General features: G+C 43.7%; 3 protein-coding genes across 4 annotated transcripts; 2 read left to right on the top strand and 1 right to left on the bottom strand.

Annotated features, from left to right (window-relative positions):
- The first annotated feature begins 76 nt into the window (after nt 1–76).
- Nucleotides 77–2,529, top strand: LOC101467303 (histone H3.3A). 2 transcript variants are annotated; one of them, XM_004557490.6, is made up of 4 exons: nt 77–229; nt 964–1,101; nt 1,185–1,338; nt 1,427–2,529. In XM_004557490.6, the coding sequence occupies exons 2-4, from the start codon at nt 974–976 to the stop codon at nt 1,553–1,555; spliced, it is 411 nt and encodes a 136-aa protein (XP_004557547.1). In that variant the 5' UTR covers nt 77–229; nt 964–973; the 3' UTR covers nt 1,556–2,529. The 2 variants fall into 2 exon arrangements, with proteins under 2 accessions (XP_004557547.1, XP_076743352.1); XM_076887237.1 differs by having other exon boundaries at nt 160–234.
- Nucleotides 2,530–2,582: 53 nt separating this feature from the next.
- Nucleotides 2,583–6,944, bottom strand: si:ch211-250n8.1 (uncharacterized). Its single transcript, XM_004557486.4, has 16 exons — nt 6,086–6,944; nt 5,675–5,782; nt 5,513–5,588; nt 5,243–5,399; nt 5,075–5,120; nt 4,933–4,991; nt 4,821–4,856; nt 4,642–4,694; nt 4,426–4,558; nt 3,670–3,884; nt 3,529–3,574; nt 3,382–3,447; nt 3,250–3,309; nt 3,089–3,174; nt 2,759–2,853; nt 2,583–2,671 (listed from the first exon to the last, which is right to left on the bottom strand). The coding sequence occupies exons 1-16, from the start codon at nt 6,120–6,122 to the stop codon at nt 2,637–2,639; spliced, it is 1,308 nt and encodes a 435-aa protein (XP_004557543.1). The 5' UTR covers nt 6,123–6,944; the 3' UTR covers nt 2,583–2,636.
- Nucleotides 6,945–7,007: 63 nt separating this feature from the next.
- zgc:194990 (butyrophilin subfamily 1 member A1) lies at nt 7,008–14,787 on the top strand. Its single transcript, XM_004557485.4, has 10 exons — nt 7,008–7,162; nt 8,651–8,742; nt 8,839–8,937; nt 9,019–9,126; nt 9,204–9,362; nt 9,537–9,677; nt 9,958–10,009; nt 12,126–12,152; nt 13,471–13,497; nt 13,577–14,787. Exons 2-10 carry the CDS (start codon nt 8,680–8,682, stop codon nt 14,134–14,136), a joined length of 1,236 nt encoding a protein of 411 aa, XP_004557542.2. The 5' UTR covers nt 7,008–7,162; nt 8,651–8,679; the 3' UTR covers nt 14,137–14,787.
- The last annotated feature ends 275 nt before the right edge of the window (nt 14,788–15,062 follow it).

Genomic DNA, 15,062 nt, shown 5'->3' with positions numbered 1-15,062 from the left:
GTGAAACTGAAGAAAATAAGGAATCGAGGTCACGTTTATTTTTTTATTTGCTTGCTTCCATTGGCTGTACCTTATATCCATTGACCCAATCAGTGTGTAGCGTTTTACAAGTATGACGTCACGACAAAGTATTAATAGTCGGCCTCGTTGCCCTCTATCATAGAAAACGCTTTCGGAGGTTCCGGTGTTGTCTTCGTGATTAGTTTCACGCTCAACTAAAGTCGAAAAGGTAACGTGAGTATTTCTTCTTGCTAATAATACGTCTAATGATTGTATTGTCTTTGCTGTGACATGTGTTGTGATTTTTGTTTTAGGGTTTAAGTGTCGGCTTGCTAACGATAGCCTTAGCTAAAAACAGAACAATGGAGTGTCTTGCGGTTCGTCGTTTAATGTCACCATTGACTCGATAAAGTGAAGTTACAACTCACAAACGATGCTAAAATTGTTTAAATGTTACGTGAAATTTGAGCGTGATATCTTTACGAAATGGCTAACAGCTTATATAACCGTTTGTGCTAACATTTGTAGAGTTGAGTTAAAGCAATGTTGTTTGAGGTACAACGAGAAACTGAAAATGGCGAAGTCGAAAACCAGAAACTGGCTGGGCTGTTTTGGGCTCCCACTGTTTTGACGCCATTGTTTGCGGCTACCTTGGGCCGTTAAAAGATTTTTAATCGTTCATGTCAGTATGTTAATAAACGCGTTAAGCGAAACGTGTTAAAGGACATAATCACTAGTTCGCTTTAGTGGAAACTGTTACATAAGCTGCGGTGGCGTATAAAAGTAGCGCTGCTTATGTTGGTGTTGGCCGCCTTGGGGGGGAGGGGGAACCGACGGTGCTAGCCATGTAGGCTAGGCTAACACGCTAGCTTGACTAATTGGTGTCGTACCCGTTTCTGCCGAGCTGCTTTATTGATGTAGCAGTTTCTGACCTGGACTTTTGTTTTTCGTTTATCCTAAAAGCTAGTACAACATGGCCCGTACCAAGCAGACTGCTCGTAAATCTACTGGAGGAAAAGCGCCAAGGAAGCAGCTTGCGACCAAGGCCGCCAGGAAGAGTGCGCCATCCACGGGAGGCGTGAAGAAACCCCATCGTTACAGGTGTGTGGCACTCTGGTTGCCCCTAACAGAAATAAAGATTTCCTGGCCTACAGTGTTGAATATCTGCTCGATTCATCTGCTAGGCCCGGAACTGTGGCTCTGAGGGAGATCCGTCGCTACCAGAAGTCCACTGAGTTGTTGATCCGCAAACTTCCCTTTCAGCGCCTGGTGAGGGAAATTGCTCAGGATTTCAAGACTGACCTGCGCTTCCAGAGTGCTGCTATTGGCGCTCTTCAGGTAAGTGAAACATTTACATTTGACCTGCAGAGTAATAGCACTGTAACGAGAAGCTTATTTAAATTTCTTTTTCTCTCTCCTTAAACAGGAGGCCAGTGAGGCCTACCTTGTGGGTCTGTTTGAGGACACAAACCTGTGCGCAATCCATGCCAAGCGTGTCACCATCATGCCCAAAGACATCCAGCTGGCACGTAGGATAAGGGGAGAGAGGGCCTAAGTGGCTAATGACTCCATTGTCATGACAAATGATCCTATTTATCATACTTAACCATTTTGTGGACTTTTATTTTCTTGGCTTTTTTTTTTAAACAGTTGTTTTTTTGTTTTTTTTTTTTACTTGACACAAATCAATCATTCCGCAAGTGCGAGCCCCTTGCAGACATACAATTGTCTATCATTAGATATGGGCTAGGTTTGCTCTAATGTCTAAGCTTCATTAATGCAAGCAATGGTTGAGAGCAAGCTATCATGCATATAATTGTCCTCTGAGCAAAAGGGTTGTTGCCACAAATGCAGTATGAACTATCAGCATTGACAAAAGTGTAGCTACTGTTTGAAACAATAAGTTCTCCATTGTCACAAAGGGGCGAAGCCCAACTATATCCTCCTATAGCCAATTGCTCTGCATCCTACTTCTATTCAGTTGGAGCGCATCACTAGGAATTCTCATTGTACCTTGCTGTGGTGAGATTGGGTCGCGGCATTCTTCTCGGCAGCTGAGCAAATCACAAAGATGCACAAGCAGTTGTACTCTTGTGCGCCCATCTGATCACAAAGTTCACTTTGAGAATGAGACTTACATGTCACTACACAAACTTGTGCTCACTCAAAGTACCATCAATGGAGACAGTTTGTCTGAAGGGGGCTTCAGATTATCCATTGTGGGTCATATCATAAGATGTAACATCACTTGACTTTAAACTTGTGGGGTCCATCTTCCATGGGGGGCAGGATTTTTAATCCATTTACCACAAAATGCCAGCGTGTCATGCTCAGTAAGGCCTAGTGTCAGGGTGTTGGCTACCTCAGTTGATTCTCTATACTTGGTAACAAAGAGCATGGCAAACCCCTGCATATATCGATGGCTTTTTAACATGTTTTTTTCCAACATAAAATCTTGGCAGCTACATTTAATACTATTTATGAAATGTTGTCACATGTCTTTCTATTAAAGGTCTTTATGAGTAGTAAGAGGTGTGTCCTTTTGTTTTGTTTTTTTACTATACAGACAGTGAAGAGGTCTATATGGTCAATACACATCTTTTATTTACAACACAAAGTTGGTCACAGCTGGTTTGTCATACAAACCATTCCGTATGCTTGAACCCAGTGGCTGTAGGTGGGGGAAAATACAAGTGTTTAGTGTTTGAGTGACACGCCTGTAAGCACATGACTGCGTCTGAGAGCTGTGATGCCTCACCAATCCTGCAGACGATGTCTTCGCACTCCTTGATGCTGCTGGCTCGTAGCACCACACAGCAAAAGCCTGTGGACTGAGGGGTTTCTGGGGAGTCTCTGTGAACACAGCCAATCATGTGCTTAGATGACATGGGGGCCCAGCCAATGACTAGGCTTGTATATTGCATCATGACATCCTGTCGTAGGAGGAGTGCGATCTAAACTACAAGCAGCCTAGTTTAACAGGGATGTGTGGAAAAGCCTTTAATAATAAAATAGCTTAGATTATGGTATTTTGCCAGGATGTACTGCAATATCAGTGAAGGGCTTTCATATAAAATGTGATACTTACGCCACACAGAAGGCAAATGCTGTGTAGTCTGGCTGTGCATATCTCCCTACACATGAAATCTCGGGATAATGGTGCTCAAACAACTCCTGATGAGAGAAATGAAGACAAAACTTTAGGAGAATTAAAGTACAGGCAAATCTTTGTGAGAGAGATCTACTTACCAATTTACTGTTTCTGTCTGTGCACGTCAAATGTGTTTCCTTCAAATCTAAAAGCACTTCCTGCAGGGAAAATTAAATGGGTTATGCATATATAAGTGCTTTGCAGAAAATTGGGGAAACAGCTTTCATTACCTTGCTAGGTAGGTTTTTCTGCAACACCTGTGGGATTGCATGCTGGAGCACCTCCTTTCCTCCAAACTGAGAGAGGCAGACAAATGACAGTTACAGGAGGTGTGTGCAGAATGTTTGAAAATGCTGTAAAAACAAATTGTCATTTACCATTCCAATGTTTGCCTTTCCCAAGAATTGCACTATGTAAACAATCCTGTGGAACAGAGGTTGTTCAGAATGTATTTCTCAAATGTCACATCATGACGGCAGCTTGAATACAGATCGCAGCGATGGCGTGTTAACACTTGCCTTCCCTCTTTGAGACACTGTGATGGAGGAGGCTTCTGGTCTCTGCTTGCTGTCTCCTGGGAGGGAGCAGGACCCAGCTGCAGGGTGGGGTTCTCTGTCCTCAGGGCCCGCAGGAATTTGATAAGGGGTCTATACACTGTTCCGTCGTGGGCCCTCCATCTTATAACACGGATGGACAAAGGGCAGCCTTTAAACCGAGACAGAACTGCACCGGCCTGGGAGTGCAAGTAAAAAAGGTCTGGTAAAGAAGTGTATATATATGCAGCACCTTTGCATCCCGCCTGGCAGCTCAAGCTTAAATATCTACATCTATCTATATTTATCTATCAATACTCTCTTGCTGCTATCCTGTCAAAAATCCCTCCCCGACATTCATCTCTACCCACTCCACCCTGCCTGCACTGTCTTCTTCACCTCCCTTGTGCACTATTTTTCCATCTGTCTCCCTCTCATCACATGTATGTATTCCATTTTGCTCCCACCAACTTTCATTCCTTTATAGTGCGTACCTCCATCTTTCCAGACTCTCACTATAGGTCACAATGTCATCATCTGCAAAACATAATTCACGGAGACTGCCCCACCTGGATCTAAGGCATTTATCAAAATATAGATGATCCACAAACACGAAATATCCACGGATATTGCATGATATATTTAACATGAATTCGTTTTGCTGGATAATTGTGTCATGAAAATGCAATATCACAACAGCCCTAATGCAGTACGGCACTGTATATCTGAGGGATTTCTCACATGTCCACTTTTAGAATTCCTCAGCGACGTCCCATTGATCTCATCGAGGATGTCACCAGCACCGATGAACTTGTCGACGTCAGCCTGACTGCCGGGAATCAGGTCAAGAACAAAGACGCGCCCGCTGAGATACCTAAGAAGCAGATCCATAGATGTTTTTTTACTAGCCCACGTGCTCAGTGTAATGGAAATATTTGTAGACTGGAACATACTAACCTCAGAACCAACCCTACCTCCCGGCAGGGCACAACTTCGTATATCTCACACACCTAAAAACAAACAGCCAGCAGTCAGTCTTTCACCTCCTTAAGATTGTAGTTTTTTTTTCCTTCTATGGATTTATATAATATCCAAAGACAAATAACATAATAACAGTGTTACTGTGATGCTCTTACCGGCAGGAGCCAGCTCTCATCCAGAAAACTGCAATTCTGTATACAAGAAAAGAAAATTCTTATTAGATTGGAGTTCAAAGTGATTGGAAAAAATCACAGTAGCAGCTCTGACCTCCATGTCCAGTTTGAAGTCCATGTGTGAGAGCACCAGCAGCAGCGACATGAAAGGTTCTGGAAGAGGAAGAACAGCAGCTCTTAAGATTTTGTTGTTGACAAGAACTTCCTCAGTTTTGTTCAAGCTGCTGTAACCTCACCCACAAATTCCTCATTCCTGAGAATTGATAAATCTGGGCTGTACCACTGAAGGAAAGAGAAACAATGTTAATCACAACTATGCAAGTCTGTTAGAGAAACACACTTTCTAAAATCCCATTTTTGTGTGCTCAACACTGGGGAACAATGCATCTGTCCATGTATCAGACCTCCAGGAGTCTGGCAGTGTGCAGCAGGTGTGTGAAGAACTGCGGCAGGACCTTGCGGCTGAGGGCCAGCCTGAGCAGGTAGCGCCCTCGGCCCTGAGCTGAGAGCAGCTTCCTGCAAACTCTGGTCTGCTCAACTGCCAAGGACAGAGCAGACAGACTGCACAGGAGAAGACAGACAGAGAGGTGACGGGCATTAATGAGTGAAGCTGTCACTAAAAAAAACAACAAAAAAACCTTCCCCATCTGCTAAACTAAGCAGGATGTAGTTACCTGCCACAGGCATCTTGATGGGGTAGCTGTTCGAAGCAGTGCCAGTAATCTCTGTGCACCAGACTAAGAACGGGCTCTGGAGAGAAATGAAACACACCCTGAGTGAATACTGCAGAAGTCTCCTTCAAAATGAATTCAGCTACACAAAATAATGATACTGACGCTGGAGTCCCTTCCTGAGGACCAGCTCCAGCAGCTCACAGCAGGAGGCGAGGTGAGGGTTGGAATCTGTCACCGTCTCTCCATCTGACTGCAGGTTCAGGACACACACTGAGTGGGAAGGGGAAAAAACACGCAACACACATTGAATCTGTTGTCATCAGCATGACATAACTGCATTTTTGCAAGCCATGTGATCATCGCCATTTCACTCATCAACACTAAAACAGAGACTGTGTTGATGATAAAAAAACGTAGCGGAAGCTTTTTTGGCGTAAAAATAGCGCGCTGCAGGGTCAGAAATTAAACCCAATTCTAGTTGTACGTTTTATTATGAGTACGTCACGATCAGCTGCTTACTGAAATTGTGATCCAATGGCATCGTACCATCACTCATCTATTATTGATGCTTACCTTTGAGGGAGCCAAGGAGAGGGTCTTTGGGTGCCATGTTGATCGTCCAGCTGTGATCAGAGCCTGTCCTTGATAAGAGACGCGCCGCTTCTATCCTCCTGTCATTTAAGCACGCTCTGGGGACGCGCGCTGTGTACACACTTCCGTGAAGCTAACATATCGAGAAACACCTTCCAGTTCCACTGTACCTGCCCGAGACCGTGAGCGAGGACGGGCGATGTGTTGCTGTCATTAAGTTATTATTTTAAATAAATAGCGAAGGAATATTGAACCTGCAAACACAAGCGCCTGAAATAATAACCACGTACACCTGCGCACTGACTGACAGTAAACCTGTCGTGCTGCCTTCAGAGACCCCGCCTTGTTGACCAAACAAACTGTAGGTTCGTGTTTACAACCATTCACTTCAGTAGCTAATATTTATATTTTCAAACGTGACAGAAGCTATACAGGCTACGGGAATATAAAGGAAGAAAAGAAAACAGACAAACGGAATCTTAGTCGTTAATTTAAGATTTTTATGGACACCATAATAAAGACCCAGCGAGTTTATATAGTCAAGGTCCTTCTAGAAGCGAAGCTCACCATTTGGCAGACAAGTATTAGTTATTTGGTCGGTGATCTTGCAGCCTTAGTACTTTGCGTCTCTCGCCTATAATATCTCCGTTGGTAAACAAAGGCGTGTGTTCGAGTCCACCTCAGGCTGTTTGCTGTCGCAGTGCTCTTTCTAGACTATTTAACGCTGACTTACTTAAATTGGAATAAATAAATAAAATGTATTTTCGGGCTAAAAAAAAAAGTAAATTAATCTTTAAATAGAAAAACTCTGCGACGCTTCCGTTTCTGTAAAGCTAGTTGGCGGCCTCTAGCGGCCCGCCTTTGGAACTGCCGCTCAGTGGAGGCGGTGGTTGATAAGAGCACGCGCGCTGTCTCTCGTGCCGCAGTTGTGGATGGGTGAAGGAAGCGGTGAGGCTGTGGAGGATGGCGGAGCACTAAAAAATTAAACCGAGTTTCGCGAAAGCATCACAGAAAAGCCGCGTAGAGTTTTCTTCCTGAAGGGAATTTATCCGTTACAAGGTGAGGTGTTATTTATTTCCCTCTAGAGCGAGGTGATAAAAAAACAACTGGTAAACTGGTTGCATTTTGCCAGTGCACAGGGCCTAATTACATGGAATAATGTGTGCGCTTGCTTTGATTATGTCCTTTTTTGTAAACATCGCTTCATGTGCAAGAGGCCTCATTTTTTAACCTTACAACACTGGCATTTCGAAATTCTGTTCTATTTATTATTAAGAATAATATTTTACAAATTGGGAACAAATAATTAAATTCGGTGTGTATGGATACACTGTTGTACGGTAACGTGAGCCTGTTATTGTGCAGTGTGTTTGTTCTGATGCCAACTTGCATGCAGTGATTTGTCACTCACTCCCAATATAGAAAGTCACTACCTGCGTTTGTACAGCACCGATAATCCCGGATTTCCTCTAATCCTGCAGCTCCTCTGTCACCTACACGCTCAGCCTCCGCTGCCAGAAATAAACCCACCATCCAAACATGAGTCAGTTACAGACAAGCAACGCTTTGACATCTGCTGCCCTCATATATAGTGAAAGAGAGATTAATAAATACTACAAATCAAGATGCATTAGTGTGGTTGGTGTTGGTATCAGACATGCGCAAACTCATGATGGTGTAAATAAATGTTTAAAAATTATAGAAGGGAGTTGATTGGAAGTTATAGTTTAATAACACTGTATAACTGATTCCAACCCCCTTTCCATAAAACCGTTTCTAACAGTTCAGGGATGCGGGTGGAAGAAATTCATATGCATACTCAATAGGCAGAAAGCAGGCATACCTATGAATGTCAGAATTTACTCTCTAAAAGGTCAACTCAGTCCTGAGTTTGTGCTCCTCAGTGTTTGTTGCCTCCTTTTTTCTTTTCTTTTTCTTTTTTTTTGTAGCTCTCCTGCTGCCTCTACATCACAGCAAGAACAGCAAATCCCCTCTGCTTGTCAGACTGACTGCTGATTCAACAGCAAACTGGTCCAAGGACCCCCCCCCCCCCCCCCCCACCCCTCCTCCTCCTCCACCCCCACCATGGCTCCACAGTGTTTTTATTAAAAGCGCTCTGCTGTGCTCACGTCTCCATGGGAATAAATTCCCACTTTCAGGATGCATCGATCCACACGCATGCAGGAAATCCTGTTACTGTGCAATATTTTTTTTAATGTTGCTACATCTCTGTTTGCCACCCACTGTGTGGTCTCATGGATATATATATATCTATGCGGAGTGAGTGGGCTGAGCGAGTGGGCTCAACACCTAATGATAGCTCGGTGGGGATCTTAATGAGCTCTCTGTGGACTCTGAGTGCAGAGCTGTGATAAAAGTTCTGCAGTGAGTGCTCCTCTCTCCGCCACCTCACCTTTTTGCCACCTTCTCGCGCGTTAGCCATTTCTGCACCCTCATCGATTTGTGTGGGCGACGGAGTGCAGTCAGCTCCAGCTCTTGACAGAATGAGTGCCAGCGTGCTAAAGCTTTTTTATTATCATACCACAGGGCATCGGCCCCGCACTCCAGCTGCCAGCATGATGAAAGAGTGCCTGCAGTTCCTCATCGAGCCAGCCAAAAAGCTCAAGATCCGACTCAAGGTATACAAATCCTCCCACAGTAATTGCTGCGGGGGCTAAATGTTCTGGAAGTCATGATGTTCTTTTCCCTTTTAATTTTCTGTTTCTTTGCTCCAGGAGTCTCGCAAAAAAGTGAAGCTTGAGAAGAAGGAGCCTCTGGTGGAAAGTCAGTTGTTTATTATGGAGCTGGCCCGGGAACTCAACAGAATCTGCCAGGTAAGCTCTTCTCCTCTCTCCCTTTTTGCTCTTTATTACTTAGAGTCTTCTGCATTTATTCGCATTGCCTTTGTACCTCAGAGATCAAATATCCTGTGTCACATCTGGACCGGAGAGGACATCTGGACAGCCAGCGTGTGCCGGGAGTTCATCGTGGAATGGGCTGCTGTGCTGGAGAAAAGAGTGCAGGTACGAGATAGCAGCCATTTACAGAAATAAATTGTGTTTTTTATGGATGTTCTTAAAAGTCTCTATTCTTTATTCAGCCAAGGACAATCACATCAGACTACCAGTATGAGAAGTCTGAGAAGAAGGACTGGAAGGGACACCTTCTTTGCATGCTTGAGGGAGGCGGCGAGTACGACATGGGCCCCCATAAACGGGTCATCATGGATTGGACCCGGAATATTAAAGGCAGACCTCAGGTGACTTTCTTACGGGACATGGATGGTTATTAAAGTCTGACCCAGTTCCGTCGTTGCATCTGATAAAGATGATTAGGCTTAATCGTGCCCTTGACAATGATCTCATGATAATCGGACTGTGCTTGAGCTCTGGCCATAAATTCGAAGCAACTGTTTCTAAACCTCTTTTTTCAGCCCACTGTGTGGCCAGGTGAGCCTGTGCTCATGATGCTGGATGACCTGGAGTTCCAGTGGAAGAGGGGCCGTCTGCCCAACCTGTTCCCGGCCATGGAGCTCGTCATGCTGGCCGTGCTGAACGCCGACAGCCCCATAAAGGTCTTGATATCTGTCGCTAAGAGATCGTCATTAAATGTTTTTGTACTCTGTGGTGTAATTTATGGGATAAGAAGCATGCTAACTTAGGTGATTCGAAACATGAACGACACTTGCATGACATTCTCACATTCGATATCTGGGCTAAGTGTGTCAAGCATGCTGCATATAGGCTGCACGACAATCATGCTAATCTGTTTATCTCTTTGTTCAGCTCACCTTGTCCTGAATGTGTCCACTGTCTACCTTGACATACTCTGTATGTGTGTGCGTGTCTTTGTAGGTGGATGTGACAAAGCAGTGGCTGGTGAAGAAGCAGAAAAGTCAGAACATTGGTGAGTGGATCTCATCCAGTTTAACAATATGAAACAAAACATCCTGATCTTGCAAAGTGGTCATGAGTCAGAAACCAACATTTGTACAATACCTGTTGCTGCTTCGACCAAAAACTTGTTCTGCACATGTGAAAAAAGGGATTCTCCCCATCCTTGCCAATGAAAATAAAGTAGGGAATAAAATGACAATACATTTGGTTTAATTAATTAAATTATGAAGAATGGGGTCTTTATCTTTTTTACATGTTATTCTGGTGGTATTGTAAAAGTATACCACTACTGAGTCAAGCAGAAAGTGAACAAGTAGATAAATATGCTTGACAAATGTTAGATAAATCTGTTTTTGTTTTGTTCGTCTGAAAGAAAAAAAATATTGGGATATTTTTAGCCTCGTGCACTAGCTCAGGCTCAACCCTCTCATCCCAGTGGATGAGAGGGTTACTTCCTCCTGTCCTTGGGCCAGTAAACAGGTCCTGGTTGCCTTTTGCCCTTATTTACTCAGTGACATTTCAGAGTACCTAGTCTTCTTAGTGTGTCTGAGTGCCCCACCTGGAATCTCCGTTGTGCTACTAATGTTCACATGGGCATGGACAGTGAGACTTGGAGGAGCATGACTGGGAGGAACCGCCTGTTCTCTGTTATGTTCTCTGGACAAATCACAGTTTGTCCATAACAAACACCGTGTTCACAAGTGCAGGTGACACTCAAACAAACCTGGTCGCAGGTCAGTGATTGATGCTTGGTTCTCCTGCGGGACTCCAGAGGCAGCTGTCATGTAGTGGCACGCCAAGCAGAGTGTGGCTCTGGCAGCAGTTCAAGCAAACTCTCAGGTGTGGGAGGAGTCCGGCGAGGCCATGGAACAAGATTTTTGGTTGGCCTTGAAGGAATTCCGCTCTGCTCACACCGCTGCAGTTGAGGAATACTTTGAGGGTCTCCTCAGTCACACTGACATGCCTTCTGTAGAAGAAGCAGAGTCTGGGTAGGACTCAGCGTTATAGCCTCAAAACTATATCACAAAGTTTCCAGAACATTTGTGATACCGACATTTCTGACAATACAGAAAAAATACTGAATGTTTCTTTGATGCTTGCAGCTTTGCGGCATTTATAAATATTAATAACTGAAGAACAGTTTCCAATGAGCTACTGTCACTAATGACACACTACCTAATTAGAAGTGTGAGTCTGCTGAAACACGGTGCAGCAGCAGCAGCAGCATTGTATCCAGTTTCCTCAGTTTATCCAGTTTTTGCCTGAAGCGGTGAAAGAAGTCATCGGAGGCTGACACGACACAGATATTATTAGTGTCTATATTATATATCACAGCCCAAGACCTCAGTAATTATTTTCCTAATAAATTTATGGGCTTAGTCACTTACTTCACATTTTAAAACAAGAAGTTCATCAAATAAATAAAGAATATTCTAGCTTTGCAGTAATTCTACCATTAGTCTAATGGTCAGTTTAAAGCTTAGACCAGTGTGAAGGTGTTCAGACCTGTTTATCACTAGTACACATTTATTATCATGGTGAGACATAAATCCTTGAGAGGTTCCAACAGGAAAGGGCCAGAAAAGTGACCCCATGTGAATAAAGGAGCAGCTGAAAGTGGCTTTTGTTAAATTACATATTAGCTCATAGGATTAGCATTTTTCCATGATGAGGCAGTCTTACTTTTCATAGGCTCAGTTGCCCGGGTTACAACCAGCTAAAACTGATGACCTTTTTATCTTTCTCTATGTAATTAAAATAATGCGAAAATAACATTTGATGATCATAGTTTGACTAACCCTGACTTCAGAGCTAAGGCCAAAATAAAACGTAGCCGACTAGGCTGAAGTGAGGCGCAGCTATAAAGCCTCACAGACGACTGAGTGGGTGACATACAAAATGTTGGTGTCAGCACAAAAACCACTTGGCAAAATCAGGATGTGAAACGAGTCACTCGGTGATGTGGCTGTTGTGTGTGGTAACAGAATACACTCCACTGAATATTTAATTAGAATTAATCTATAAAAATGTGATTGGAAGCATGTTAGGAAACAAGCTGGTAGGAGGGTTTGAGTTGTGAGTGGAACACTTGTCTGTCTTTAATCAGTCTTTGTTTGTTCTTTCAGACGCTGTGCGCTACATTCCCCACGGCGGTAAGTCCAGAAGCTCACTGTAATGAATAAATGAATGACCCCTTTAATGTCTCTGTATAGCTGTATACAGACATGTGGGGCTGGATTATATGATCTGAAATCTATAGTATGTAACGATAAACTTTAAACTCGATTATTAGCAAATGCAGTCTTTTTTTAATGGTTCGCCACTGGATTATGCACTTTTACTATATGTCAGTACAGTCTGACTGTTGGCTGGGGACTGTGGAGGCCTTTGAGTACAGTGAAGCTATGCTCAAGACACAGATTTGAGATGATTTGAGCGTTTTGACATGGAGGCAGTCGTCTGAAGATGGGTATAGGGTAGTCATAGAGGAAGCCACCCATCCTCAGGTTGACAGGCTGCTTAGTTGGCACAAAGTGGCCCAAAGCGTGACAAGAAAACATTACACCACCAGTAACAACCTGAACTGTTGATACAAGGCAGGATTGATCCATCCTTTATGTTGCTTAACTCAAATTTGGAGACTTATCAGACCAGGCAACATTTTCCCTTTCTTCTATTTTACAATTTTGAGCAGTCTGTGTGAACTGTAGCCTCAGCTCTTTCTGAAATCCTCAGACACATAACATTAACTGAAAAAATGTTTATGCCAAATGTCATAAACTAGATCCAAAACTCTAGCTTATGTTCAGCAGGATTTTTTTCCTACAACCACCTTGGAGCACCTGTATCATAGAATATATATTAGTTTAAAAACTGCACCATTTTAATGTAAATATGGCACAGAATAACAGAAACAAATAATGAGAATAATAATGGTAAACCTAACAAAGTGCTGTGACAAGAAAGAGTTTTCCTTTTACCTCCATGTTGATATTGGGCTCATTTTGTAGCTGTTATTCTTCTTTTTGTCAAAAGAAATTGCACATATAGTCATATTTGAACACTCATGCATACATTGGACTTTTCATGCTCTGTATAATAGTTGGGACCGATCACACTGAACAACTTTAAGCCGTGGACTAGTTTTCAAAATGTTTCCAGTGGGCACACAGAAGGCTGTGGATCACAGCGGCTGTGAGGGGAGTGGGCGTAAAATTCATTTGGTTGCATTTTTTTTGTACAAAGCATTAATGTGTTTTTCAGCTCTTGAAATTACATGTAGTTATATTTATACTTATAAAGTAATACTTCACAAGTACTTCAGCCCCCTTTGTACTTCAGGGCTTTGAGTACAGTGGGGTGGATGTAAGTTGCTTGTGTGTTATCGTGTGAAGGTAAATTTTGCATGCCTTCTTTAAACTACTGTACAAAACAATGAGCTAACGGAGTTTCTCTTCTTTTTCTTTGCAGTGTGGAACTGGATTTGTGATGCAGCAGGTATGAAAATCTCTTTTCTGTTTTTCACCTTACTGTGACATCATTTTGCAGTTTGTAATCCCGCCCTTTTATTCCACAGAGGACGTCACCCTGGACTCCGAATCGGCCCACTCAGGCCTGCTCATCTCAGATGATGAAAAACGAATGCGGTGCGGCCTGGAGCGCCGCGACATCCCACGATGCCCCCGACGCTTCGATGGCTGGTGGTGTGCTGTGGGCCAGGAGGGCTACGCCTCTGGACGCCACTACTGGGAGGTGGAGGTGGGCGAGCGGGACTGGCGGCTGGGAGTGGCCAAAGCCTCGGCCGTGAGGCAGGGCTTCCGCTCGCTGAACACAGATACGGGATACCTGACCCTCCGTCTGGAGAGAGGCACAGATTTGAAAGCCCTGACGGTACCCGCTACGCCTTTACCTCAAAGCCTGGTGCCCAGGAAAGTCGGCATTTATCTGGACTATGAGCAGGGCCAGCTGTCCTTCTACGACGTGGAGAAGCGCTCCCACCTGTACACCTATACCGAGAAGTTCACAGAGGAACTGTACCCTGTTTTTGGGACTGTGGAGGTGGTCAAAGACCTGGTGATCAGGCCTGCTGATGCGAAACAGCGGTGCCTGTGCCCGGGGCCCTGCCTCTGGAACTGAAACGGATCAGTCCTAATCCTCGGCAGCTCACAGAGCTCACGCTTTTATTCTACTGATTTAGAATCGCGTGGCTGTTTCTGGACTAAAAGTCTTTCTGTGAGGTGCCTCGTCAAATCCCAAACAGGAACTGCTCTTCTTTCGACATGTCCATCTGCTAAACACTTTCCTGTTACTCTGCCTTCATAGAAACATACAGTATCTGATTCTTTATATTTTAAAAATGAGCATTTAAAGAATGAACAACGTTTTTCCCCATGGGTTTAAACTCCTCTCAAACTTCATTGGATAAAGTTGGGGATCAGTTTAAACCTGTAATGTTACATCCATTCATTTTTTTTTTTTACATTTTTTTTAATTGTTGATGACAAATAAACATTAAAAAGTTACAGCATGAGCGCACTGTGAATGATGATACTTTTAGCTTCAGTGCAGTGAAACAGTGCCGCTGACGAGGCAGATATTTGCAGAGCGGGCTGACGCATGCCTCTAGTTGAATTATAGATTATTTGATTCTTTGTCTCAAGCTTCCTGCAAACATTTTTCAGGCATGAGCTTGTTTTTGCAGCTGTGTTTTTGTTTATTTGTGCTATATAAGACATGGCAATGCTTTCCTCTCTCTAGCTCAATAAATCTTACTATTAATTCCAGAAATCTCTGAAAGTGTGTTGTCTCTTCTTTGCTCGTGCGAACAGCAGTGGATCTGATCTGCTTCAGACTTGGTGGGTGTGCTGCTATGAATGCAAGCAAGTCTAGTGCTGATTTTGACCTAATTTGGATGAAGGGTTCTCAAATTTTGACTATAAGTTCTTCCCTGTTACCCACTGTTTCCTCTAGAGCAGGGATGGGGGTACTCAAGGCGTTCAAGGGCCAGTGTCCTGCAGATTTTAGACACGTCACCTCGTCTTGAAGTTCTCCAGAGGCCTGGT

The sequence above is a fragment of the Maylandia zebra genome, linkage group LG8 (genome assembly GCF_041146795.1).
Source record: "Maylandia zebra isolate NMK-2024a linkage group LG8, Mzebra_GT3a, whole genome shotgun sequence".
Taxonomy (NCBI): domain Eukaryota; kingdom Metazoa; phylum Chordata; class Actinopteri; order Cichliformes; family Cichlidae; genus Maylandia; species Maylandia zebra.
This window is presented reverse-complemented; position numbering and strand designations above follow the sequence as displayed.